At 34.2% G+C, this 25,095-nt stretch overlaps 3 protein-coding genes and 1 long non-coding RNA gene across 5 annotated transcripts; 1 reads left to right on the top strand and 3 right to left on the bottom strand.

Annotated features, from left to right (window-relative positions):
* The first annotated feature begins 2,594 nt into the window (after positions 1-2,594).
* Positions 2,595-4,156, top strand: LOC18098473 (germin-like protein 5-1). The gene is made up of 2 exons (XM_006382186.3): positions 2,595-3,125; positions 3,377-4,156. The coding sequence occupies exons 1-2, from the start codon at positions 3,002-3,004 to the stop codon at positions 3,913-3,915; spliced, it is 663 nt and encodes a 220-aa protein (XP_006382248.1). The 5' UTR covers positions 2,595-3,001; the 3' UTR covers positions 3,916-4,156.
* A 1,369-nt stretch (positions 4,157-5,525) lies between these two features.
* LOC18098472 (glutamate--tRNA ligase, cytoplasmic) lies at positions 5,526-10,176 on the bottom strand. Its single transcript, XM_006382185.3, has 6 exons — positions 9,863-10,176; positions 9,608-9,695; positions 9,364-9,517; positions 7,846-8,948; positions 6,940-7,407; positions 5,526-5,978 (listed from the first exon to the last, which is right to left on the bottom strand). Exons 1-6 carry the CDS (start codon positions 10,015-10,017, stop codon positions 5,760-5,762), a joined length of 2,187 nt encoding a protein of 728 aa, XP_006382247.1. The 5' UTR covers positions 10,018-10,176; the 3' UTR covers positions 5,526-5,759.
* Positions 10,177-17,216: 7,040 nt separating this feature from the next.
* On the bottom strand, positions 17,217-20,136 carry LOC18098471 (uncharacterized). Of its 2 annotated transcripts, XR_008059266.1 has the most exons (4): positions 19,380-20,127; positions 18,781-18,924; positions 17,697-18,640; positions 17,217-17,551 (listed from the first exon to the last, which is right to left on the bottom strand). XR_008059266.1 is itself a non-coding variant. In XM_024602257.2 (2 exons), the coding sequence occupies exons 1-2, from the start codon at positions 19,759-19,761 to the stop codon at positions 18,788-18,790; spliced, it is 519 nt and encodes a 172-aa protein (XP_024458025.1). In that variant the 5' UTR covers positions 19,762-20,136; the 3' UTR covers positions 18,780-18,787. The 2 variants fall into 2 exon arrangements, 1 of the variants encoding a protein (XP_024458025.1); XM_024602257.2 differs by lacking the exons at positions 17,217-17,551; positions 17,697-18,640 and having other exon boundaries at positions 18,780-18,924; positions 19,380-20,136.
* Positions 20,137-21,908: 1,772 nt separating this feature from the next.
* LOC127905375 (uncharacterized) lies at positions 21,909-23,732 on the bottom strand. The gene is made up of 2 exons (XR_008059328.1): positions 23,134-23,732; positions 21,909-22,892 (listed from the first exon to the last, which is right to left on the bottom strand). It is a non-coding gene; the product is annotated as an uncharacterized LOC127905375 (long non-coding RNA).
* Between the last annotated feature and the right edge of the window lie 1,363 nt (positions 23,733-25,095).

The raw sequence follows: 25,095 nt of genomic DNA, 5'->3' as shown, positions 1-25,095 counted from the left end.
GTTAAAGACTCAATGAGTGTATTGATTCATGATTGGCTTTGGCCTGAGACTCACCATGGTGAAGTGAAGACTTGATCAAGAATGCAGCTTGAGACAATTAGAAAGTGCAGGCACCTTATAAATAGAGCACATGACAGGCCTAGTTTATAACGTTTTATGGCATAAGATTACCCGTCTTATGATTCTCTCATTCTATACCTTTGTTGTTTCTTCTGAGTGTAGGGAACTAGAAAGCGAGTTGCATTTTCTGCAAGGTCATTTATCACCCCTCCATCAAAAAATATTATAATTACCAGCTGCTAGCTGATCAAGAAAGTGACACTTTCCAAATTTATCTACTGATTCAACATGGCAGCATTGTAATTAATTCTTTCCACAAGCATCAAACCACATCCTCTTGGAATGCTAATTAATCTCTTGAGATCGAGACAATTAACGTTTGATGGTCTTGAAAGCTTGCTCAGGAACGAATCTTGGTTGGTCGACGGAGGGAACAAAGGCTCACTTGGGAGTATCACAGATACCATCTCCAAGTTGTTGACAGAGTTCCATGAGTTGCCTATTATTGTATTAATTGTCTTCTTCCATGCACGTACAAGTTATCGAACCAATTAGTTCCTATATATGTCTTCTTCTATGCACAAGTTAGTGAACAAACTAGTTATGTACAGTTTGAGCGAAAGATTAAGAAGAGTTAGATTTTCGCATTGGTATCCTCACTACAATCTAACAACGATGTAAAACATTTCTGCATTAATTTCTACCTTTGGTATAGACAATTGCTATGTAAATTGTTCCCTGGCCTAGAAACACAAAAATCTGGGTGCTATGTTGATTACCCCATCATTTTCTACTCCATTCTTCATATCATTTTAGCTCTAGCTGTCGAATGTCCTTCACGTACAGTTGTCTTTTACTGAAGTTGTAGTTTGCTCAAAATTCTATAATAAATTGAACTGATTATACATTATAGATAATTAAAGTAGTCTTTAATGATATTTTTTACTTTTTAAGCTCAAAAGGGAATCAACTTTAGGCGAGGTCTCAGGATATGATTTATATAATTCTCTAACACACTCCCTTAAGTGAAAGTCCTTTAGGCTTGAAACTTGCACAGACTCACATTACCTTGTGTTTAGTTTTTATCAAATAAATGAGGATGCTGAGATTTGAACTCGTGACCGCTTGGTCATCAAGGCTCTGATACCATGTCAAATAATCAATTTAACCTAATAGCTTAAACTGTTAGATGAGGTCTCAGAATATAATTTATGTTATTCTAAAATTGACCGAAGATTAAAGTAAAGTGAGCCTAGGGAGGCCCATAAGTACAAAAAACGGTAATAGGGCCGAAGCGAGGCCCGAAGACTAAATGAGTTGAGCCGAAAAAAAGCGTGGAAGATTAAAGGAAATTGGTATAAGACAGGCCAGTAAAATTAAAGATAACTGGGTTGAATATAGGCCCGTTAGATTAAAAGTGATTGGGCAAAGAAGAGACACGTACTATTAAAGGAAATTGAGCCGAAGGTAGGCCAGAAAGATTAAAGGTTTGGGCCGAAATTAGATCCATAAGATAAGCTAATTGGGCTAAATGGAGGCCCTCTATATTAAAGTAAATTAGGCCGAAAAGAGACCCATAAGATTGACAGAAATCAGGCTAAAAGAGGCCCGTTATACTAAAGGTAAATGGGCCGAAGAGTTGCCCAAAAATTAAAGGAACGTGGGCCAGAAAATAAGCCCATAATATTGAAGGTAATTGGGCCAACAAGAGGCCGACATTACATCAAAATGGCCCTAATATTAAGGGCCAGAGCCAAAGATAGGGCCATAAGAAAACGAGGAAGGTAAATGGACCTACGTTAGGCCTATAGGAGCGGATAAAGGGAAAAGTGGCCCTAAGATTAAAGGAGTGTAGGTCGAAGGGAAGCCTTAAAGTACAGATAAAAGGGTTGATGGCCCAAATATTAAAGGGAGGAGGGTTGAAGGGGGGCTTATGAGTACGAATAAAAAGGGAAATGGTCCAAGATTGAAGGAAAAGGGGCCAAAGAGAGGCCCATAAGTACTAGAACTCGTTAAAAATAAATTTATCATTGGTGTAATGTAAAAACATTGCTGAGGACAACAACTCAAACTAAACAGATTTGATCCTAACTTGGGTTCTGAGTTATTATTCGATGTAACTATCATTAGATTATATTATGATATCTTTTTTCGTTATTTTCCAGCAAGTAGATTAGGCTAGGAATTAAGGTTATATTAATAAAATATCAAATACATTTCACGAATTTTTCTGAAAAATATTTCTTTTCTTTTTCTTGAGTTTCCATCAACTTGGCTACATCATACCACATTTTAATGTGATTTTTTTCCCGTGGTAAAGAAACATCTTTGGACCAATTTATACATCAATTGAAATAAAGATCTCCATAAAAAATAATATAAGAGACCGAGTCCATACATGAACGTTGAAAAATTGACCCAAGAAATATGGAAGCACACGCAAACTTTAGGGGCAGGAGAGATGACAATGGCCCAGTAATTATCAACTAGTTTTAATACAACTACAAAATTTATTGCCTTGTTTTCGGTGTATGTTTAGCTAGTTTTTGCGGTTGTAATTAATTATGTTTAAAAAATACTATAAATTATAGGTTTTTTTTTTTCTCAAAATCAATTTTTTATTACAATTTAAAATGAATAATAAGTAACTTTTGAAATTATATTCAATATAAAAATATATGGTACCACATCTTTACCGAATGGAATATTTAAGGCAACTTTGGTACCTACCAATCATGCAGCAGCCACTCTAAATACATATGTCCACCTTTCTCTCCTATTCATCCATCTTTTCCCTAATTCAGACACCCTCCCTCCTTTTTCTCTTATATTAACTAGTTGTTTTTTCAACCAAAAAAAAAAACTAGTTGTTTTCCTTTAATAGTTTTCGCCAGAACCTAGGAACCTAGAAAGCTAGCGCTTAGCATCTGCAGCAGCAGCCATGGCAGCTAATAAGGTGGCCTACCTCTCCCTTCTTTATATGACTCTTGGTTTGGTACTAGTGGCCACCGTTTCTGCTGATCCTGACCTGCTTCAAGATGTTTGCGTTGCTGATCTTTCTTCTGGTATTTCTTCTTCCACTATTGTTTTTAATTTCCTTTTGATCTTGGTTAATTATATACATGATTGGTATAGGGTAGGAGAGTTGACTTGTCCAGCCTTTTCCTCTGTTCCTTCCCAACACAATTTCTTCATCTTTCTTGGATCTCACCTTTTTGTCTTTGATTCTGTTTTATTTTCAATACATTTTCTTGCTTATGTGCTAATGTTACTAGTTTGATAATTTGTGACATGAGATGCTTATATAATTAAACAGGTGTGAAGGTGAATGGATTCACCTGCAAGGAAAACATATCGGCAGAGGACTTCTTCTTTGCCGGTTTGGCTAAACCAGGTCTCACCAACAATACATTCGGCTCCTTGGTCACTGCTGCCAATGTTCAAAAGATCCCAGGACTCAACACCTTGGGGGTATCCATGTCCCGCATTGACTACGCCCCTGGTGGCTTAAATCCACCCCACACACATCCACGTGCCACTGAGATGGTCTTTGTCCTTGAAGGCCAACTGGACGTGGGGTTCATTACCACTGCCAACGTTTTGATATCAAAGACCATCAAGGTGGGCGAGACATTTGTTTTCCCCAAAGGCTTGGTTCATTTCCAGAAGAACAACGGTCAAGTCTCAGCTGCAGTGATTGCTGCATTCAATAGCCAGTTGCCAGGAACTCAGTCAATTGCAGCCACATTGTTTGCAGCCCAACCACCCGTGCCTGACCATGTCTTGACCAAGGCTTTCCAGGTTGGTACCAAGGAGGTCCGAAAGATCAAGTCCAGGTTTGCACCTAAGAACTAGATGATTGGTTGACTGTATAAAAACACAAGTACGTACGCTAGGTTTTGATTATAAATTAATAAATCTTACAGCTGTGCCTAGCTGGGGTTTTTTGATTGTTATTCTTCCTGTAACAGTTTTTTAAAGGGAGAAATTTGTGTTTGATGGATCATCTAGGAGATTAAATGATTAATCGACATGTAATCTTCTACAGACCGTTCTTCCACTGAATAAAATATCAAAGCATCAATTTGTTGTTTTAGCCAATTATATATATATATATATAATAAAACCATGCTTGACAAAGACCATATGTATTTCTCAGATAGATGTATGAAATGTATTAGATTAGACAAGCAGCATGTTTTATGAAGTCAGTTTACGGAGGAAGACTTTCTACCTCAATGCCTAAGCCAGCTAACCCACCAATCCACTTGCTTACATTTCGAGAATAGTTCCATCAAGTTTGAAGACTTGGTCTTTTTATTAGTGTTCTAGACTGGATAGATGCCGTAAGAACACACGATTATATGTTTGAAAAACAAGTTCTCTCCATCTTCACCTCCTCCTCACATTACCCTTCTAATAAATGTATTTTGTCATCACATTAGCCATCTACATGTGGATGTGCGCTGAGGACATGCCATAAGCAGGGAAGGGAAAAGGAACCAGCCCGTGCTCGAGAAAGTCAAAACACAATCAAGTAATTGGGGTGGGTAATGGCTTACTATTTTTAATTAAATCCCACCATTCGCTATACATTTACCCAATATAAAATAATCACTCGTTACCATACTAGTAAGTGCAGATCATGATAATGCGTAACTAATAAAAAATGTTGATGACAATCAGAAACAACAATTGAGTATGGTCCATTTATTAACAAATCATGAATTTCACCTAATTCTTTTTATATTATTATTTAGCAATGCACAGAGTTCAAGTTCTAGTCGGGAAAAAAAATAAAATTGGACCATCCTCTCCTTCCATGTTCATGGCACTCTTGCGTGCTGCTTCTAAAAGTACAATTAATCATGGATTAACAGAACTCCCCGAGTTAATGCAATGGCTTAATCCATAAGAAAAACCTTCCTGTCTCATCTCATCATCTTTCAATGCACTAGTAAGTTTCTTGCCTTGTTTATCTTACCTGAAAATGACAACAAGAGGTGATTGTGGTAGGTGTACTCATCTTATTAAAGAAAAGAAGTTGCACATGTGATTAGCCATCATCACGCCAAAGTGGGTAATTTTGGAATAACAGGACAGACAATCAAGGCAATAATAATTGTGACTTAATTAGAACCCACTATACAAATGCTTGTCACTTGATCAATGCTATCATAAAGTTCCAATTTCACGCAAGGAAAGAGGGCACAATCCATGTTGTCGCTGGTTTTACTCGATCCCCAGGGCAAGGAATCAAGAACTAAAACTTTCAAGTCTGGAAAGTTGGTGCTCATTAGAGACCTAATCGCATCTGTATACGAGGAACAGTTAAAATGACCACGGAAGCTAAATTCAACACGAGGAACCACAGGAAAATGTAGTTTATCATAGCCATATTCACCTAGTTAAAAAAGCCAAATCCCATCAGGATCTGTACTGCTACTGGATTCAACAAGAACATCTTTATCTGAAACTTGGAAATTTACCAAAACCACATTAACTGGTTGAGAAGGCACCATTCAATTCGTACAACATCTATAGCAAGGTAAATTAGTGAAGTATCACATCAAAAACCACAGAACAAATTCATGTTTGTATGTAAAAGGAAGAGAGTCAAAGACTCCAAATCTCATCTTACATAGTTTTAGGAAAAATGTTCAACTCCAAAACACCAGAGAGTAATCAACTATGAAGGTCTACTTCAATGAGGTTGCTTGTCGGCCATCTGGAATTGCAAACAGAACTATGGGCTTCGAAGGTCTGACAAAAGGAACATCACATCTAAAGTAGCCCTTCCTCTCCAACTGCAATATCTCTCCACGCTTCAAATTTCGCATGTTTGAATCCCCATGAGCTGCAGTCTCCTTCTTGGTAAATGGGTTAAGCACATCTTGGAAACTTTCTCCCTCCTCCAGCTGCATCAACAAATACAAGCGCCAACCAGCAATTAAAATTTTACATAGCATCCACTCAGTATGGTTACAATTCTGCTCTCAAAATCTATGACAAGTATAATGTATTATGCAAAACATCATGCCACACAACTATAATGTCTAACTAGATTCTTTTACCATCTATTCCTACCCAGCTTCATCACCACCAAAAGCCCCCCACACAACTATAATGTCTAATTTAGATTGAATATAAACTGATTCCAATGTGAAAGAGTCCATTACAAGGGTCCATCCCCCATTGTATTCATTTTGTGTGCTACTTGTACATTCAACCATAAACAAAATGTTCAATTAAATAGATGCATCAAATGGAGTTACCCATTTCAAAGTTTCTTATGTATTCATTCTACTCTCTTTTCACACACGCCCACAAAGGTGAAAACACTACAAGGCCACTTTCAAAACTTGACATTTTAAATGCATTATAGGTACTGGAATAAATCAACCACTGAAACTCTACATTCAGACAATTAGAGAAAAAAACAAATCAAATAAACAATAATGCCAAAAAGTTTTTATGAAAAACTGTAAAATAAATTTGAAAAGTAGATGGTCAACATTCTCCAAGCTGGTTTGAAAAAGAATTTGATCCCAAGTACACATCGAGAAGTCATTCAGTCAAAACTACAGTTACATGACAAAAAATAACTCAAGGCTTATGAAATGATCACCCCATCTATAGGGAAAAATATAATTAGCCATTAGAAGTACAGTATTTCAGTGGCCAAAAAAGTAACAAAAAAGTTAGGAGGATAAAAAAAGAACAAACTCACTCAGAAATAATAGAAAGCAGAGAATAAAAAACCACCCAGCCTCAACAACTAAGGTTCTCAAAGTAGACAAGTTTTAAACAGACACACAATTGTATTCTTTTAAAAAGGAACAAAACAAAAACTTCCAAAGTTCATAAATGAAGAATTACCTTTTTCTTTGTGATTAGATAGTCAAAGTCCACAAGAGTGAGGTTAACTAATTCACTTGTATCTGGTAGCCAGGTGAGCTTCAACTTTGTGGTCTTGACAGATCCTTCGAGATGCAAGACCCCACTCAAGCGTGTGACGTTTCCATTCTGGTCCTTCTCAATTTCCTTCACTATGGCATTTCCCCAATCCATTAAGGTTATTTCTTCATTTACAGAGATCAACTCTGCATCTGCATGGTCTATCCATATCCTATTTGTGTATGTTGTGGCCTTCTCTCCAGCACCCTCATGTTTCTTGTGCCTTGGAATGATTCGAACAAATGGTTGCTTGGGACCATCAGTCAAGGTTAATGGCACCCTATGTTCTTCAATGACAGCAGTATGCCTGGGACACACAGGATCGATAATCTTCTTATTAATTGTCCAGAGTTTGTCCCATTCCATGAGATTAAGATTTTTGGATGCCCCCTGAAACGAAATAGAATTAGAATTAGAATTAGAATTAGAATTAGAACTTTAAGAAGATAAAGGGTGAATGCACAAAATAGCCTAAGAGTATAAATCAATGGACATATGCTTGCATATGTAGAAGTAAATAAGGAATATTGTGATGCACAAAAGTGATGAACCTGAACTTGCCATCCTAAGCTGCCTTTTAACCAAAGAATTCAAACAAATGTCACATGAATGAAATTAAGTTCTTTGGTATAATTGGGAAAAGAAGGAAAGAATTCACATGTTACGGGAACAACACAAAGTTCTTCAAGGTCCTCAAGCATGTTTTCACTGTATATTCTTCGAGTAGAATGTAAGTTTTTCATCAAATCTGTATACAGCATCTCATATGGACTATCCAATTAACATCAGAATAGAAAGATGTAAAGACATGGATGCATGTTAGCTTACCTGTTCAAGGATGAATTGCACCAATGCCTCTACTTTCAAACCTCTGCGAACAATTCCCTGTACAGTTGGAAATCGAGCATCATCCCATCCATCCACCTTTCCATTTTCAACGAACCAACGAAGATGACGCTTGCTGAGAATTGTGTAGACCATATTCAACCGGCTAAATTCATAAAGGTGAACCTTTCGCAGTCCCATATCTGCTTGAATCCTATCATATTGAGCATTTCGATCATGATACTCACTCGATCGGAGTGCATGAGTTATACCTTCTACAGAATCAACAAATGGACATGCAAAATCATATGTTGGGTATATCTTGTATTTGGACCCAATCCGATGGTGAGGAACAGGATTGCAACGATAGTAGACTGGATCTCGAAGAGACTTGTTTGGGTCTTGCATGTCTAACTTCCCTCGGACACAGCACTGTAATCCTCTCTCTGATCCTGCAATCATTTCCTTCCACAGTTTCAGATTCTCCACTACACTGTTGCTCCTACATTTTGATTCAATGCCATCCATTCTTTCTTTCTGCATTTGCTCGCGTGGTGTATCGTCAACATAAGCTTTACCCTGGCGGATCAAATTTTCAGCCATTTCCATCAGCTGGGGAAAGTAATCAGATGTATGTGTGATGGTTTCATATTTGATACCCAATGTCTCGATATCTTTTAAAAGATTGTCAACAAATTCATTGCTTTCCTTTGATGGATTTGTATCATCGAAGCGAACTATCATTCGACCTTGGTACCTTTGAGCAAAATACTGGTTGAGTAGAGCTGCTTTTGAGTGCCCAATGTGAAGATAGCCACTAGGTTCAGGAGCAAATCGCAGACACACCTTTCCAATTTCAGCTTCTGGAAGATCTACTTCAGATGAAGGTTTGCTGCTTGCTTTTCCCTTTTCTGGGTTATCCCCACCGACAACCTGTTGCCCTTTTGGTTTAGCTGCTGCAGGCTTTACTGAGCCCTTTTTGCCAACATATGTTGACATGACTTCATTCAAAGCTTCGCTATACTCATCAAATATTGAATTGAACCAGCGTACTATGTTCGGGAACTTCTTAGACTTCCTACAACTCTCCCATCTCAGCCCAGTTCCTGCAAAGCATGACATGTCATATGCATATCGAGAAGGATTTAAGAAAAAAAAAATGAACGCTTTAAAAACAAAATGAAATAGATAGGAACAATCTCTCAATGCACATAATACTACCAGTCTATTTTGCTAAATGAAATGCTGTAGTTGATGGAAAGTCATGCAATCAAGAAAAATAGCAGCCAAGCCCTTTATTTTAATATTCTGGGACTCTAAGCATAAATGCAGTAATAAAAATCAATCGGTAATAACAGACCAGGTCAAAAATTCAGCTCAACAACGAGATTGTTAAACCCTAAACAATAAAACAATAATAATAAGGCCAACAATTAAGCGATTTTCTTTTCTTTGAAATTTGACACCCACTATTGAATAAATGCAGTAAAGTAAACAATAGAAAGGAATCGGAAGCTTTACCTGCAAGACCGGACCAGATCGCAATGTCTGCAATAGACAAACAGTAGCCCACGAGAAAAGTACGAGTTTGCAGATAATTGTCAATATAGTTGCAGGCATTCTCGAATTCAGAGCCTACAGACAAGACAGGGGTGTATTCGAGCCACTGATCAATCTGAAAAATAGAAAGGCAAACTTCGTTGTGAAAACTTTAAGAAGCAAAACTAGATAAGAAAAAGCAAGAGTGGGGAAGAGAATGAAAAACCTGGCTAGATTCAAATGGGTCCTGACCATATAGATTGGCAACGCGGCCAATGTATCGGAGAAGCACATAGGTTCCTTGCAATTTCAGCCTACCATACATGCATACATACATGATAAGTTAAGAATGTCAGGTGAACAGAAACAGAGCTAAGCCCTATATATATATAACATTTATCAAAGGAAAAAATTTAGAAAAGAATAAAAAATTTAGAAAAGAATAAAAAATTTAGAAAAGATGGAAAAAAGAGAAGGGTACCCATTAGAGAAGAGGAAAGTAGGAAGAGAAGCAGAAGCAGAAGCATTTGTAACAGTGGAGGGAGGAGGAAGAGTGAGAGACGCAACCTTGGCGGCTGCGATGACAGACAATGGAGGAGTGCTATCGGCTCCAAAACAAAAGTCTTTTATCTCCATCTCCAATAATAAACCCTAATTTCAAATCAAATATACAAACTGCAGCGAGCGACAGGCAGAGAGAGAGCAATGGAAATGAGGAGGAGGAAAGAGAGAGAGGAGGAAAAAAGATGCAGCAGAGCAGAGGGAGCAGCCAGTAAAGGGTCCAAACGCTAACGCGTACAAGAATGAACCTTATAGTTATAGCTGTTTATTGACTTTTGGGCCCAGCCTTTCTTCACCACTTCTCATTTTGGGCTCTTCCAGCCCAACCCAACATCTCTCTTTCCTTAATATATATATATATATATTAGGTGGCCATTTTTTTGGTATAAAAATATAAAAAGAAATAATTCTTTTTGTTTAAAATAAAAATATTCATGAATGGGCTCGAATAATTTTATAAACTCAGTTAATTTAATAATATCATTAAAAAATCATGATATCAATAATAAATAATAATAAAAAAACAATTCAATACAAAATATGAACGCTTTCTAATATTATAGAAATATATCTTTATAATATTTTCAAAACTTCTCAATGATCTTATTTGTTAACAAATTAAAAATTAAATGAGAATAGGATAATTATATAGAAAAAAAACAAAAAACAAAAAATAAAAAACAAAAAAAATCAATTACTATTAACTTTTTAAACTGTGACCTGGGTTATAAAACTGACAACATTATACATGAAAAAATCATGAGGGTTAAAATCATAAAAAAAACATAAAAAAATCAGAAATTAAAAATTAAAAATACAATAAAAATAATGAGTGTTAAAATTGCAATAAAAAAAAAAATCAAAAGGCAACAATAAATTTTAAATTTGAGAGTTAAATTGAAAAGAATGAAAACATTAATAAAATGATAAAAAAAAAACAAAGACAAAAAAAAAACAATACACTATAAGCTTGGATTAAAGAGTGAAACTAAAAAAAATAAAACTTTCATAAAAGATTCAAGTAAAAACAAATATAAGAATAAGTATCAAATCTTAAACATCAAAACATGATTAAAAAAAATATATATACATAATTATTCAACATGTTTTTTTACACTAAAAAAAACTCTTAAATATAAATCGAAAAACTTATTTAATAACCATTGTGTAAAGTAATGAAAAACATAATTCATCAACAATAATTTTTTTTGTTTTTAAGAAAACCAAGAGAAAAATAAAGATCAAAATATATGGGTAATTTACCTGATTAAGTTTAATGAATTCTTTTATCAAAATAAATTTGTAATAGAAAAACACATAAAATTTGTAATGAAAATCAACAGACACATAAAATTAATTGAATAATAATTAAAACAAAAAACAATGTAAGGTTTCACATATGAAAAATCTTATAAAAAAATAAAAATAAAAATAAAACCAAATCTAATCTATATATATATAAAAAATCATAGATAAATCATACCTACCTCTTTAAAAATTAAACACACTCAATATTATTTAAAAATAATCATAATATAATTAAAACATATACCCAAAATTTATGCATTTGAATATACTTAAAGCCTTACATTTTAATGGCAAATCAATACATGGCATATTATATTTAAAAATTTAAAGTAAACATATGGCAAAATATAAATTAAATCATCCAAGTTTTCAACTTAATTAACTTACATCATTCAAGATAAGTTATAACATTCTAGTACAATCCCAAAATATAACATTTTAAAATATATTTACATTTCAAAACGACCTAATAACTAATTACATTACAAGTTTTATACAAAAATAAAATTCTTAATGAACTAAGGGCCAACGTACTGTTGCGAGATCTTGAAAATTTATTCCTCACAAAACTAAGCATACTAAAAAATATCATGATGCATAAAATGCATTAAGTGAATTTTTTTTTTAATTCAACTTAACTAAGTCAACCTCTGATTAAGTTCACAGTTCTAAGTTACTAATGATTTTAGTTCTCCCTCGGACATCTGACTTATTATCATGATAAACTTTTCTTTTAGCCTAAAGCTGGGTGTTGCGGTGGCGTGTTGGCGAGCTTTTATGCCTCTTGAGAGGTATTGTTGGAAAGAAAAAAGATTTTTAAATTTAATTATAAAATTATAATTAAAATTTTAGAGTTGCTAACTAATATTATGGTTACTAGAAACTCTATGATCTGTGAGAGTCTGAGTAAGAGACTGGTTATGTAATGGGAAGACATATCACCTCCAATGCATCATACCTAAGGTAACTTGTATTTTTATTTAATTGTTTTTCTAGGTCAGGTTTCTATTTGTTGGTCTTTTTTTAAAGTGTATAGCAGACTTTCTTTCGTGAGAGAGTCTCTACCTCATCGGGTTTAACCCTTACCAATATAAAGTTTAAATTTTAGCATCGCATTTATTTTACATCTTATATCTTTAGTATCTAATGGTGTACTCTATTGTGTAGTTTTACATCCCATAGATATTAAAGTCAACATCTAAACCCTAAAAAAATGATTGATAAAGAGTTTTTGATATTTTGGTCAAATCCTAAAGGATAATCATAAACTGGTTACGATATTTTTTTTTGCTTTAAAAAAAAACATAAGAAAGATGCAATTTTTTGTTTTTTTAATGAAAATATAAAACTTTTTAGGATTTGACCATATGCATGAATTTTTTTTTGTTTTTTGAAAAGAAAAATTAATTTAAAAGTTCTGAGATTTTTTTTGAAATATTTTGGAGAAAACCAAGTATTTAATATCCGATCTGTATTTTACACTGTAAATATACAATCTGATATTATGCAAAATTGATAGGAAAACATGTGAGAAAATCATAATTTTTTAAAAGGATTTTTAAATTTTTTTTATTTTTATAATATAAATATATTATTATTATTATTATTACATGGGTTGGGTCCAGCCTAACAAACTGGGCTGGACCCAATTAGGTTGGGCAAACTAGCAACCCAACATGTATGACTTTTTTTTTTGTCGGGTTTGACCCAGCCCAACCATCTGGGCTGGGCCAAAACTAGTCTGATCCAACGTATGAGTTAATTATTTTGCACCTGTATGCAGAACGAATTCAAGGTGATGAAGACGGGGGAAGGAGAAGAGGAAGGAGAAGGATAGAAGAGCAACCTAGCATGGTGGTCGTCACTGTGATGAGGAGCTCAAGTGGTGTTAGTGGAAAAAATGGTGGTCGACGTCAGCTGTGGGAGGAGGGAGAAGAAACTTGTAGAGTAGAGAGAGGAGTTCACTGTGGCTATCTCGGACGCAGGGGTGGGTGGCTGGTGGTTGCTCTGGCGACGTGTGGTGGAGATGGTGGCAGACAAACTGGTGGTGGCTGGAACAGTTGGGAGAGAAGAAAGGAGAGAGAGAATTGTCTTGGAAAGACAAAAACTGAGGGGGGCTTATCTCGGCCAACTTTAGACCCGATTTTCTTGATGCTTAGGCCATGAAATTCACTCTTATTTATAGGGGATGGAAGAGGACAATCTTGTCTTCAATAGGGAAAAATTCTGACCCTTGATTCGGCTGAAAAAGATCTCAATATTTAGTTCAAAATAGGCACCATGAACTATCAAATTCGATAGTTAAAGACTTTTGAGTCGACCTTTTTAGGTCAGCGTCGCGACCTTTGTGTTGTTAATCAGCTTGAACAGACCATATTAGGTTGTAGAGAAATGTTAGGTAATCATTTTGGTTCAAGTGTTGTCACATTTAATGGAGATATGAAGCATTAAATGCCCTTGAAAAGTAGCCACATGGACAATGTTTTTAGGCAAAAAAAAAAAGAAGACAATGAGCAGTAACCAGACAACATGTCATCTGGTTTTTTTATATATATAAAAAATGGCGTTGTTTTAACCTTACATTAGGGATTTTGGTCAAAGTTCAATTTGATCCTTTGACTTTTGATTTCCTTCAATTTTACCCCTAGTTGACTCCAAACTTCTGATTTAATGCAATTTTGCCCCTGTCGAATTTCAAAATCAGCCTCTAATTACAACGTATTTTTCAGTTTGGTCCTTAGTCTTGGATTTATGCAATTTGACCTTCGATTGATCATTAAACTTTCAATTTTCTTCAAACTTCTGATTTAATGCAATTTTGCCTCTGCTGAATTTCAAATCAGCCTCTAATTGCAACGCATTTTTTAGTTTGGTCATTGATCTTGGATTTATGCAATTTGACCCTCGATTGACCATTAAACTTTCAATTTCCTTCAATTTCACCCCTGATTTTAATCAATTGGGTCCTCATAGTTCGTCTCCTTTTGTAAATTCATCATTGGCTGCGAATCTCTTCAATTTAACCCCTAATTAACCCCAAAACTTTAATTTGCTTGCGATTTTGCCCCTGATTTCAATTAATTGACTTGACAAAAATTAAATTTGATCTCTTAAAATTCCAATCTTCTCAATTAAACTTAAATTGGGCTTCCAAACTTAATGTTTCACCACTTAAGCCCCTAATAAAATTAACTTGACCATTTTTAAAGTATAAGTAAGTCCTTGCACCTAATTAAATCCTTTAATTGAACCCAAATCAATTCTTAAAACATAATTAAACTTCATTTTGGCTCATGATTAAATCAAATTGGCCTATTAGAAATTTAATTATGTTCTTAGACTTAATTTTTATACAGATTCATCAAATAATCATTTAATTTGATCTTGAATCTACATTGTTTCTTCAGTCTTGGGTATAATGGGGTATAATTAGGCTTTGAAGTTCATCCAAAATTGCATCTTGATTTTCCTATATGTTTGAAATCCTCCTCGGCCTGCTTTTTTCATGTTGCTAGCATTTATTTTATTTTTTTGATTTAAAAAAAAGAGAGTAAATTTGGGGAATAAGCTAGAAATGAGTTATGATACCGGGAATAAACCATAATCCAAAGTAACCAATCTCATTGCCCCAAACAGGGTGCTAGTCCCTCAACTAGAGCACTTAGCTCAACATGCCCAAACCAGGCATTAGTCCCTTAACTAGGGCATCTAGCTCAACATGACTAAATCGGATGTTAATCTCTAAACCATGACACTTACCCAAATCGGGCGCTAATCCTTAAAGTAGAGCATCTAGCTTAGCACATTATTTGATATCTCAAGATATAAATCAAATGGAATTTCAATTACATACTTAAATTAAAATAATTAATTAATTGTTTTAAAGTGTCTAACACCAACATGGAGCTTATGCTCTGCTAGATGTCCCTTACTGTTGTATGGTATCTGTAATCTCACATGTACTAGCAGATACATTGTATTAATTTTAATTTCTCATCATATAAATTATGTTAAATTCAACCAAACAATTTTCATTTCCCTTAACAAATCCAAAAGAACCAAAGAAAACTAAGAAAAGACCACAACACAAAATCAAGCCAAAACTAGACAATGGCCAAAAAGGTCTAACTGTTTTGAGAAACGGTTTGACCGTTTCTTAAATCGATCTAGTCGTTTCTTAAAACAACTTAACCATTTTTGGTTCTTGATAGTTTTCATAATCGACCATAGCCTTTCTTCTTTCGTTTTCCTTTCTAATACTTTTCTATCATAATTTTAAGTTTAAAATCATTCATTACATATATCATGTAAACAAAGTGCACTAATTTATTCCTCATCGCTACCAATTCATTCCAACACTATAACTCACAAAATTCTATTCCTCATCGCTAACAATTCATTCCAACACTATAACTCACAAAATTCTATTGTGCTAAGCAAAGTTGATAATATAATTTAATTCTTTTCAATCAACACATATAAATATATAACACTTTACTTTAACTTCTTACAATTTTTACACATATACAACAAAATAAGAATTCCTCCCTCCTTTTGTTTCTATACTTGGCCGACCACTCCCTTAATTTCTTCTCTATGTTTTCTTTTTTAGAATGTCAACTTTTACATTCATAATAATCTTTTTCACATGTATTAACACTTTTAACAACTAATCTAACATGAACCTGAATTTTCAAATGAAGAACCCAATTCACTATAACACAAAATTTGTTTCAAAATTGGTTTAAACTTCCATCAAACTTGATAATTTAAGTGTAGAACTACTTACCAAACAATAATACAAACTCCAAATGCTAACCAAATAAAAATTCCTCAAACTTTCTTCTTCTTTCTTTACTTCCTTGAATCTCTTACCAGCCTCTTTTAATTCTAGTGTCTAAGTGTTTAAATTAAAAAAATCTCATAAGTTTTCTCTTAATCCTTGGTTTCCCTCAAGTTTTCTCTCTAATCAAGCTAAGAAAAATGAAGATTTTTCTTTCCATTTCTTCTTCTTTAATAGTTATATATATAATTTGTGAATTCCCACTACATTTTTTTCTTTATACCTTTTATGTTTTCTAGGTAATATTCCTTGGATCTCAATACCTATTTATACCAGATTTCACTCGGACAATATTAAAAGTCATTAAACTTTATACAAGAACATTTTTTTTTTCCTGATATGTTACTTTCATTTAGTTTTTATTTGTGTTTCTGTACTTTTTTATTTTTCAATCATTTTTCATATTTACATTTTTAACTTAACACATAAGCATTTTATTTCAAATTCCCAAAATCTATTATCTTCGTCTTAGTGTAAATACTCAATTTACTTGCTTAACATACTATTTACTTCATAATCCTTATGGATTTACCTAGGGTTTTACATATGAAGTTGATAATCTTTTTAGGTCTCATGTTGGGTTACGAGAATTTATTTGGTTATTCTCATGTATTTTAACATAAAATATAAAAAGTTAAGAACAATTATTTTCTTATATCCTTAAATGCATAAAAGTCTTCAAATAGCCTACCATATTTTCATCAATATAAATATTGCGTAAGGGATGTCTATCCCTATTAATATACTGTGTAAGAGATATTTATCTCTCATTAATGTTATAAGAAGAAAATGACGCTTCATTCAAACAACATAACAAGGTTCAAAGACTATATATACCATTTGAACTACCCACGTAAAATATTCACACCTTTTCTATTCTCTAATATATTCACGCTTTTATTTTCAAAGCATTTATCATATATAACTAACAAATACTCTTGTTCTTAGAATCAAAAGTTTATTCTCTCATTTATTACAATCTCTTATCAAAAGTCATTGACTTTATCACTAGAGGGTCCCTAAACCCCACGAAAAAGAGATTATTTTGCAAATGTCAAGTCTTTTATCTTTAACCATCAACTTCGTGAACTTTGGAAAAGAGAATATTGAAGTGAACGCGTAATTACTCACTATTCAAACACTCAAAAAAAACTTTATTTTTAAATATATTGAATTTTTGGAACATCATCAAGTATCATTCAAACTACTAAACAAGCTTTACTAGATTAGAAGACATCGAGGGGAACATAATTTACCACACAAGAATGCACCAAAATCCATTTGAAACAAAAATTTACAATTCAGATGAAGCACAATTACTCTTGCCGTTTCTTCCACATGCTTAAATCCTACTGAATTCCCCCCCTCAATAGATTCTTAATGGTAGCTCCCCTGAGAAGACCAAGAATACAAGCAGAGAATCGCGAAAGCCTCAGGCATTGGAAACAATTAATCCATCTGAAGAAAAATGCTGACTTATCTAAATAGCTCATTAATATAAACATTATTGCATAAAATATGTCAAAATCCAGAATATTAAAAGGAATTAGCTACATTCCACAATCTATTGATGCATTAAGACCACATCTATTGATTACCTTACCTGTAAATTTTTCCGTCTTTATGTTGATTCTTAAAGAGGATGTGATCATTTAAGGACACGGCCCTCGCTACTCGTTTCCGCTTGTATTTAAGCTCAAGTATAGGTAGCTAGCCAGCAACTTTCATGCTGAACGTCATCGAGAAAGAAACTCGTTACCTTGGATAAAAGAGCTGCCAGTTGAACACGTTACTGTAACCAATCAGGATATATACAAAAGCAGTTTCGGCATTACATCTAATTACAGAAACCAAGAATCTACAATCCAAGAGAAGCACAATTACTCTTTCCATATCTACCATGTGCCTGAATCCTTCTGAATTTACCTAGTCTATGCATATAATCGTACATGAAATCTACATCCAAATAAACAGTAGATGAACCTAAGAGTCATACCTAAAAGCACATAGCAAAGTCGTACTCATGTTCAAGTTCATCAATCATACTAAAAACCTTCAACACTGATGCACCTAAAAGCACATGGCAAAGACTTATCGGGGTACTGCGCTGTCAGTACAGAAACAAGAATAACCCTCAAACTACTTGACTTAGCGGTTGTGTTTAAAGAAATAAGAAAAATATCATGTCTATACATTAGAAAATAATGCATCCTTTGGAATAAAAATCATTCTGCTCAATCAATGATTTCAACATGTCAAAAATTCCATCGCTCGTACAAAGACCTTAACACTCATTCAACCTAACAATTCAAAGGCATTGATCAGGAGTGATCATGGAACTGTGCTGTAAAAAGCAAGAAGTAATACTCAAACTACTTGACTCAGCCACTGTATATAAAGAGATTGAAAAAAAAAAAAAAACAAAGATGTTGGAAAGCTCTTCCAGTATTGCAGAGGACCAGAATGCTCTAAGCCACGCCCTCTAAATATCAATATCCTTCTGAAGCTCCCTAGCCTTCACCAATAATTGTGCCTGAAATTTGTATCCTGAGAAACAATTGATATTGAATTGTGTAAGATTCCCAATATATAGTTTTGTCTCTCTCTCTCTCTCTCTATATATATATATATATATGTGTGTGTGTGTGTGTGTGTGTGTGTGTGTGTGTGTGTACTCTAGAAAGTACCTTAATATTATATCATAGAGCTGCTTCCAACTCCAATTCTCCATCCAAGAGGTAAACAGTTAACATAGCAGCAAGAAGCAGACAAGACCGAGTTCAGCAATAGTAATTTGTTCAAGTTGATGGCAAGCAGAGTATACTCTGGACCTTTGAGGGAAAACTCAAGAATAAGAAAGGAGATTAATATATATTCTTAAGGCACAGCAGAATTGCCAGTGAATGAAATCAAAGAGCAAAGCTTTTAAAAGAGTGTCACAAAAGAGGTGGACCCATATGATCAATCTGCAGTCTTTTAGAAGCTAGCAGGTAAAGAAGATGAAAACAGTAGTAGTAACAGTAGTGGTGGTGGTGTTGGGTGACAAGATGGATGAACATAAAATGATGAGGTAGGTGGAATCAGAAAGTAGAAGTATGTTATAAAGAGTGGGGGTTGCATTGTTTGGAAAAGAAATCATTGTTTTCAATCAAAGATTTCAACCGGTCGAAAGTGAAGTTAGGATTATTGGGGTCGCTTGTTTGAGACTGGAGGGTGGCTGATGTTGAAGAAGATTCCAAAGTAGGGGGCTGCTTAAAACAAAAGAAAATAGGTCTACTAATCTTACCTGGAAAACAAGCATTACCAGAAACAGCGGCAGTACTTGAAGAAGAAGATGGAGAAAAAGGGGAGCTTTTTTTATAGAAAAATTTGTTGGGGTTATTAAATGGAAAGAAGATCACTTTGGTTGGCTTGTTGAAATCAATGTTTCCACCACCACCACCACCACCACCACCGGATGATCGATGATCACTAGTACTGTAACTTTCTCTGAAAGAAACATCTTTCTTCTTCTTCTTCTTGTTCTTATTGGTCACCATAAACTTATACTTCTTCTTCTTCTTGATGCAGTGGTTGTTGGTGGAATTGAGGTGCGGTCTATTTTCTGCTTGATCTTGAATATCGTCATCTTCTTTAGAAATATTCAGCCTAGCATCTGACACAAACATAGACTTAGGTAGGGTGTATAAATTTAGGGGGGGGGGGGGAATCTGCGTTTGTGTTTGGAAATTAAAAAGTAGAAAGGATGAGGACCGGACCACGTTGTAACTCCAATATTATTTGTCTTGAATACTATTATACCTTGTATTGTTATTGCAAGAGGAGAAATAGAAGGATTAAGAATGAGAGAAAGAGAGAGGAATGAAATACAACACTGGTTGATTATTCCAGTTGCGTGTATGTAAATGACAGTGAGAGAGAGAGCCAGGGGGAGACAGGAGAGGAGAGGATAAAAGAGAGAATGTGTGGTTGGGAGTGGGAGGCAGGTGGAGGTAAAATCGTTCGGCTCAGTTGTGGCTTATCCATCACTTGAAACGAAAGGATATTCCCCCCTGACATAACATCTTCCGCCCTTTTCCTTCGTTTTCACTTTTCACCGACTCACCCTCACTCTCTCTTACCACTTAAGAAACAACAACAACAACTCGTCCTCTTAATTTTTTTATTATTATTATTTGTTACAATTGAAAAAAACAAAAAAAGAAAAGAAAAGGAAAGTGCTTCCTCCTGCGTCCAGATGTCATAAAATAGAGTGCTTTCTTTGCCTAACACTACCATGTATAGTTACTGGACTGGTCCAACAGGTGGTTGATTTTGAAAGACCTGGCTGAATTGCCAGGTGACCTAGCATAAACTTTTTTTCTAATAAAAAAAAAACCAAAAAATTAAACTATTGCATATTTTTTTTAACAAACAAAAATATTAATCTACAAACACCAAGCCTCGTATATTTTTTTAGAGCTGCAATAAAAATTTTTAGGCTGATATAAAATAATGATTTAAGTTTAAGAGTTAAAAACAAATTACTATAAAAGATAAAAATGTTTAGAAAGTATACATATTGACTCATGCATGAGGGGCAATTGAAGATTTTCTCTTGCTCAGTGTAATTTTATACACGCAAGCTTTTTAGTTTTTTTTGTTATTAATTACTAATTCATATCAAATTTTACTATATAAAAATTAATTTTTTTTTAATATACAATTGGAAGCACATTTAGAGCATCTCCAATAACTAATACTAATGAAAGAGCTAAACGGTTAATATATTAATTTTTAAATAGTAAAAATATAGTTTTTTTTTAAGGTGTGCATTCTAATGAAAAAATGCTATTCTAACGATCCATTTATATTTTCCTGGACCATGAAACCTTGACCGTTTTAAAAGAATTACCGTATGGTTGAAAAGATGGAATGGAAAGGAGGCAACAGGTTAATCCTGGACCATAAAAACTTTGACCATTTTACTTTGAATAAAATAAACAGCAATTTTCTTTCATCTTCTACCTTCAGCTCACGCCACACGATTTTCAGCTCAGCTCAAAACCACCTATGGCAGCCAACAAACTTTCCCTGGCAGCCAACAACGAATGTGGTATAAAAAAATTTATTGCAGAATATAATATTTTTTTAATATAGGATAATATTTTTTATTAAATTTTATTATTTACAATATATATAATTTAAATCCATGTAAATTATTATTTTTATGTGATTTGAGATATTAAAATTTTACCCATGACCGATTTTAATAATTATGGTAGCATGGTGAGGAGGCCTGTTTGAGCTTAGGCTCGACGCGCCATTTTACAAATAATATCCCGTAGATTTGTGAGGGCTGTGCTTTTTATCTTGTTAGGAACAAGTTATGATAAAATACATCGAAATGGGTGGAAAGGCTACCTTAATGCTAAGAATATTTATGATACTAGCCGGCTTTCTGTTTCAACTTTCAAATAATGGAATCTTAGCTGGGAGAAGAAGACGGGGGACAAAGCCTTCCAAGATAAGTTATTAGGCCCATTTTCGATATGACCATCAAGAGCAAAGCGTGGCTTCTCCCCCCGGGACCCTAGGGGCTAGGGCCCAAAACTGATCATCCTTATGGCTATAAATCTTCCTTCATAGTCATCTGCTTCTTCATCTGAGTGAAAAGAGGCCGTGACCAGAGAATAGCCCAAGAGAGCCATGGCACGTATGAATAATGAAGCAATGAAAGCCAATAATGTGCAATCATAGCTTCGCTGGAAAAGAAGATGTTTTTTTTTTTTTAATTATAAAACTTAAATTTGAAATTTGGAAACATTAATGTCAGTGAGCTGGAAAATATTTCAATTTTTATTACAATTTACATCTAATTCTTTAAACACACGCCCACCCACAATAATCATCCCGTAAAAATCAAACGTAAAACACAAAGCGATATATATATATATATATATATATATATATATAAAAGATGTCAAATAAATCACACCAATTACTCTGTCTAATTTGACCAAACAAAAGAAATCAATCTGCCTGATAGCTTGCTCACTTATTCTGAATCCAACATACATATACGTGCTTGCATGGCTTAAAATTCCATTAATATTTAAGCAAGCTATCTGTGGAGGCAAACCTGCAACCCAGCAGTCATGAATAGCATACGGTTTTTAAAGCTCAAGTGAGCCACAAAACACCGCCCCTTCTTTCTTATTTCTGATCTCTTCTTACTCCTGGCCAATATTGCTGGTGTTACAGCACTCTTCTCCACCTCATCACTTTCTGACTCATCTTCCTTGATGGTTGCCAGCTTACTCTTGAGTATTTCTTCTATGTCTCTCATCGATTCCGTTCGCAAGATTCTCTTGCTTGTGCAGTCCGGCACCACCCGCCACATTTTGCGATATGCTCTCCTCATTTTCTTGCTTTAAAAATTATGACTCTTCTGATCTCCTTGAACATCTATGAATGTATCCAAATATGAATGCTTCTGATCTCAATTGTATTTATATATGTGTGGGGCCGGATACTTTTCTGCATTCACAAGTATGTGACCATGGGCCACCTCTGCTACTTCCAAGCTATAAATTGAGGGGATTGGAGCTGCAGTTTTGGTTGTAAAGGTGTATATGTTCCTTCCTTTACAGTGGTGGTTCAATTATACTTTTAGTTTAACAACTCTTGCCACCACCACCTCCAAGTTTATTCAATTGCTCATTAACTAAGTTCACTTGCTTTTCCTTTATGGAGCATTTGTCGATCCATTTCATCACAGCATAATGTAGTTTGATCGATAGCAGCAAGACTTTACATCCTGATTTTATTTTAAAATAAAATAAAATATTGACAAGATTTGTGTTTGCGTTAGTGGAAATGAGGGAAAAAATACCGAACTGCTTATCCTGACATTTAGTGAATTGTCACAATCCTCAAATCCAAAGAAATATTAATTCGTAACTGTATAAATTATATGATGGAAAGATGGTAAAGTCAACCATCAAAATTAATTAAGAACAAATAAAAATGGCCACATGACATGATGAAAATCACATTACCTTGAATCAAAATATGTAGATGCGTTGGAAAGAAAGAGCTGGATGATTCTGATGAGAACCAGGCTGGAAAAACTGCGGCAGAAGGCAGAAGCAAGGAAACAGCAGCAAAGTCACTAGGTTGGAAGAACAGTCCTTGCGGGAAATAGCTGCTATAGGTCGGCCGAGAAGGCTATGTCCTTGCGGAAACTGGAGAGGAAGAGAGAGGAAGTGCTCTACAAGGGAAAGCAGAAAGAAAGTCCAGAAATAAGAAGAGAAAGAGGCGGCAGAAACAGTGTTGAAGGCAGCAACTCAACCTGGCAGAATTAGGTCTCTTCTAGCCGACCTTCTGCAGATTGGAATCCCCTTTCCTGCAAGGATTGTTCTCCTGACTCTGCTGCTGCAAATTCTGCCGCTGCCTTCACAGCCTGATTCTCATCTTTCCCTCCCCTTCGATAACTTCCTTGTCCCCAAGGTCACCTTCCGGAATTAAGAAGTGATTCTGAAATTCTCCAACCTTGTTTTGCAACTTTACTAACGAATCATTTTTTTTTTTTTTTTGACGCTTTGTTAAAGAGCACAAGTTCCTGTCTAAAAAACTCCAACAACAAGGTGCAAGGTGGTAATCCATTCACAAGTAGGTGAAATTCGTGTTTATATTCAATATACCTATGCTAAGCCTAGATAACACAGGTTTGCTCGCTTCCGGGCCTAATACATTTAAATTTAATTATATATTGAGCCCAAACAAATATAAAATTGACGAATTATTTAAACCAAAATCTTTGGATTAGCTATAAGCTGGGCCCAGTAGCTTAGTAACTTTTTAATAACGAGAACTATGATCTTAACAAACTTTTACTTGGAACACATATCAAATCATGTAAATCTTAATGAATTCGTGCATCATTGTGATTATTAACAATTTAATACTACCAAATAAAACTAATTTCATATATCTTTTATTCAACATATCAAATCTATATCAGTTTTCAATGTTGAACTTTCTCATTCATTACTAATGACTTCTCTTTTCATTATTATTATTATTATTATTATTATTATTATTATGATCATCATCATCATCATATCATATCATATTACTTTTTACACATATACACTAATTTAAGTTGTCCGGTGTGATTTAATCTTTACATCTTGTAATTTAATTGAATGTATTCTAATGCTTCCATTATGTGTTCCTTACACATCTAACTCATTCCATGTCTCATTTCACTTCCCAAGCATATATAAGTCATATCGTCATTCACAACACATTTAATTTATTTCACAATTTGTTTTCTTAAACACATATAACTTATATAATATTGTTACAAGCCATTTAGCTTCCGGAGCATTATAAATCAGTCTGGTTTCTATCATATTATTTATTTCATCCAAATGATAATGTTAATTCGTCTCTATATCCATTATGTTGTTTTTGACTTATCAAATAAAATTCCAAGCCAAGATCTATTATAGCTATTAGAGCTTAATTAACTATATCATTTTTCAACTCAGTAATACTTCCAATCCATTTATGGTTTGTATACATATCCCTTTTATTCTCATATACCTTACACCCAATTAATTTTTTCAATTCTTTCTTTTAACCTAATTATTCCTTACACTCATATGAGGTACAATACTTTTCAACTTAATTATTATGCACACCTATTTGTAGCATAATCCAGTATTCTCCTAAGTTAAGATTTTTTATGTCCATCCATGGCATATTTTGTTATTTCCATCTTAATTTATTCCCATGTCCGTTTTCATTTTTTATGTTTTATTACAAGGTTCTCCATTACTTTTGTACTCCCATGACATATTTAAGTAATTTTCTTTTCCATTAAACTTGTCAGTATGATTGACTAAATATATACTCAATCGCTAACCTGCTAACCCAGTCAAACTTATATTCGCCTTGTTCTTCAGCATGTTTATTTATTTATTCTTGCTATCAGATGGTCAACTAATTGACTT

Source organism: Populus trichocarpa, chromosome 5 (assembly GCF_000002775.5).
Source record: "Populus trichocarpa isolate Nisqually-1 chromosome 5, P.trichocarpa_v4.1, whole genome shotgun sequence".
Lineage (NCBI taxonomy): Eukaryota > Viridiplantae > Streptophyta > Magnoliopsida > Malpighiales > Salicaceae > Populus > Populus trichocarpa.
The sequence above is the reverse complement of the archived record's forward strand: the minus strand, read 5'-3'. Positions and strand labels throughout refer to the sequence as shown.

Coding starts and splice junctions, on each gene's coding strand:
- LOC18098473 (XM_006382186.3), top strand. CDS start 3,002: ATGGCAGCTAATAAGGTGGCCTACCTCTCCCTTCTTTATATGACTCTT. Junction 3,126..3,376: donor CGTTGCTGATCTTTCTTCTG/GTATTTCTTCTT, acceptor ATAATTAAACAG/GTGTGAAGGTGAATGGATTC.
- LOC18098472 (XM_006382185.3), bottom strand. CDS start 10,017: ATGGAGATAAAAGACTTTTGTTTTGGAGCCGATAGCACTCCTCCATTG. Junction 9,518..9,607: donor ACCCATTTGAATCTAGCCAG/GTTTTTCATTCT, acceptor TCTATTTTTCAG/ATTGATCAGTGGCTCGAATA. Junction 5,979..6,939: donor ATCTAATCACAAAGAAAAAG/GTAATTCTTCAT, acceptor TTGTTGATGCAG/CTGGAGGAGGGAGAAAGTTT.
- LOC18098471 (XM_024602257.2), bottom strand. CDS start 19,761: ATGTTTGTGTCAGATGCTAGGCTGAATATTTCTAAAGAAGATGACGAT. Junction 18,925..19,379: donor TGGTAATGCTTGTTTTCCAG/GTAAGATTAGTA, acceptor TTTCCCTCAAAG/GTCCAGAGTATACTCTGCTT.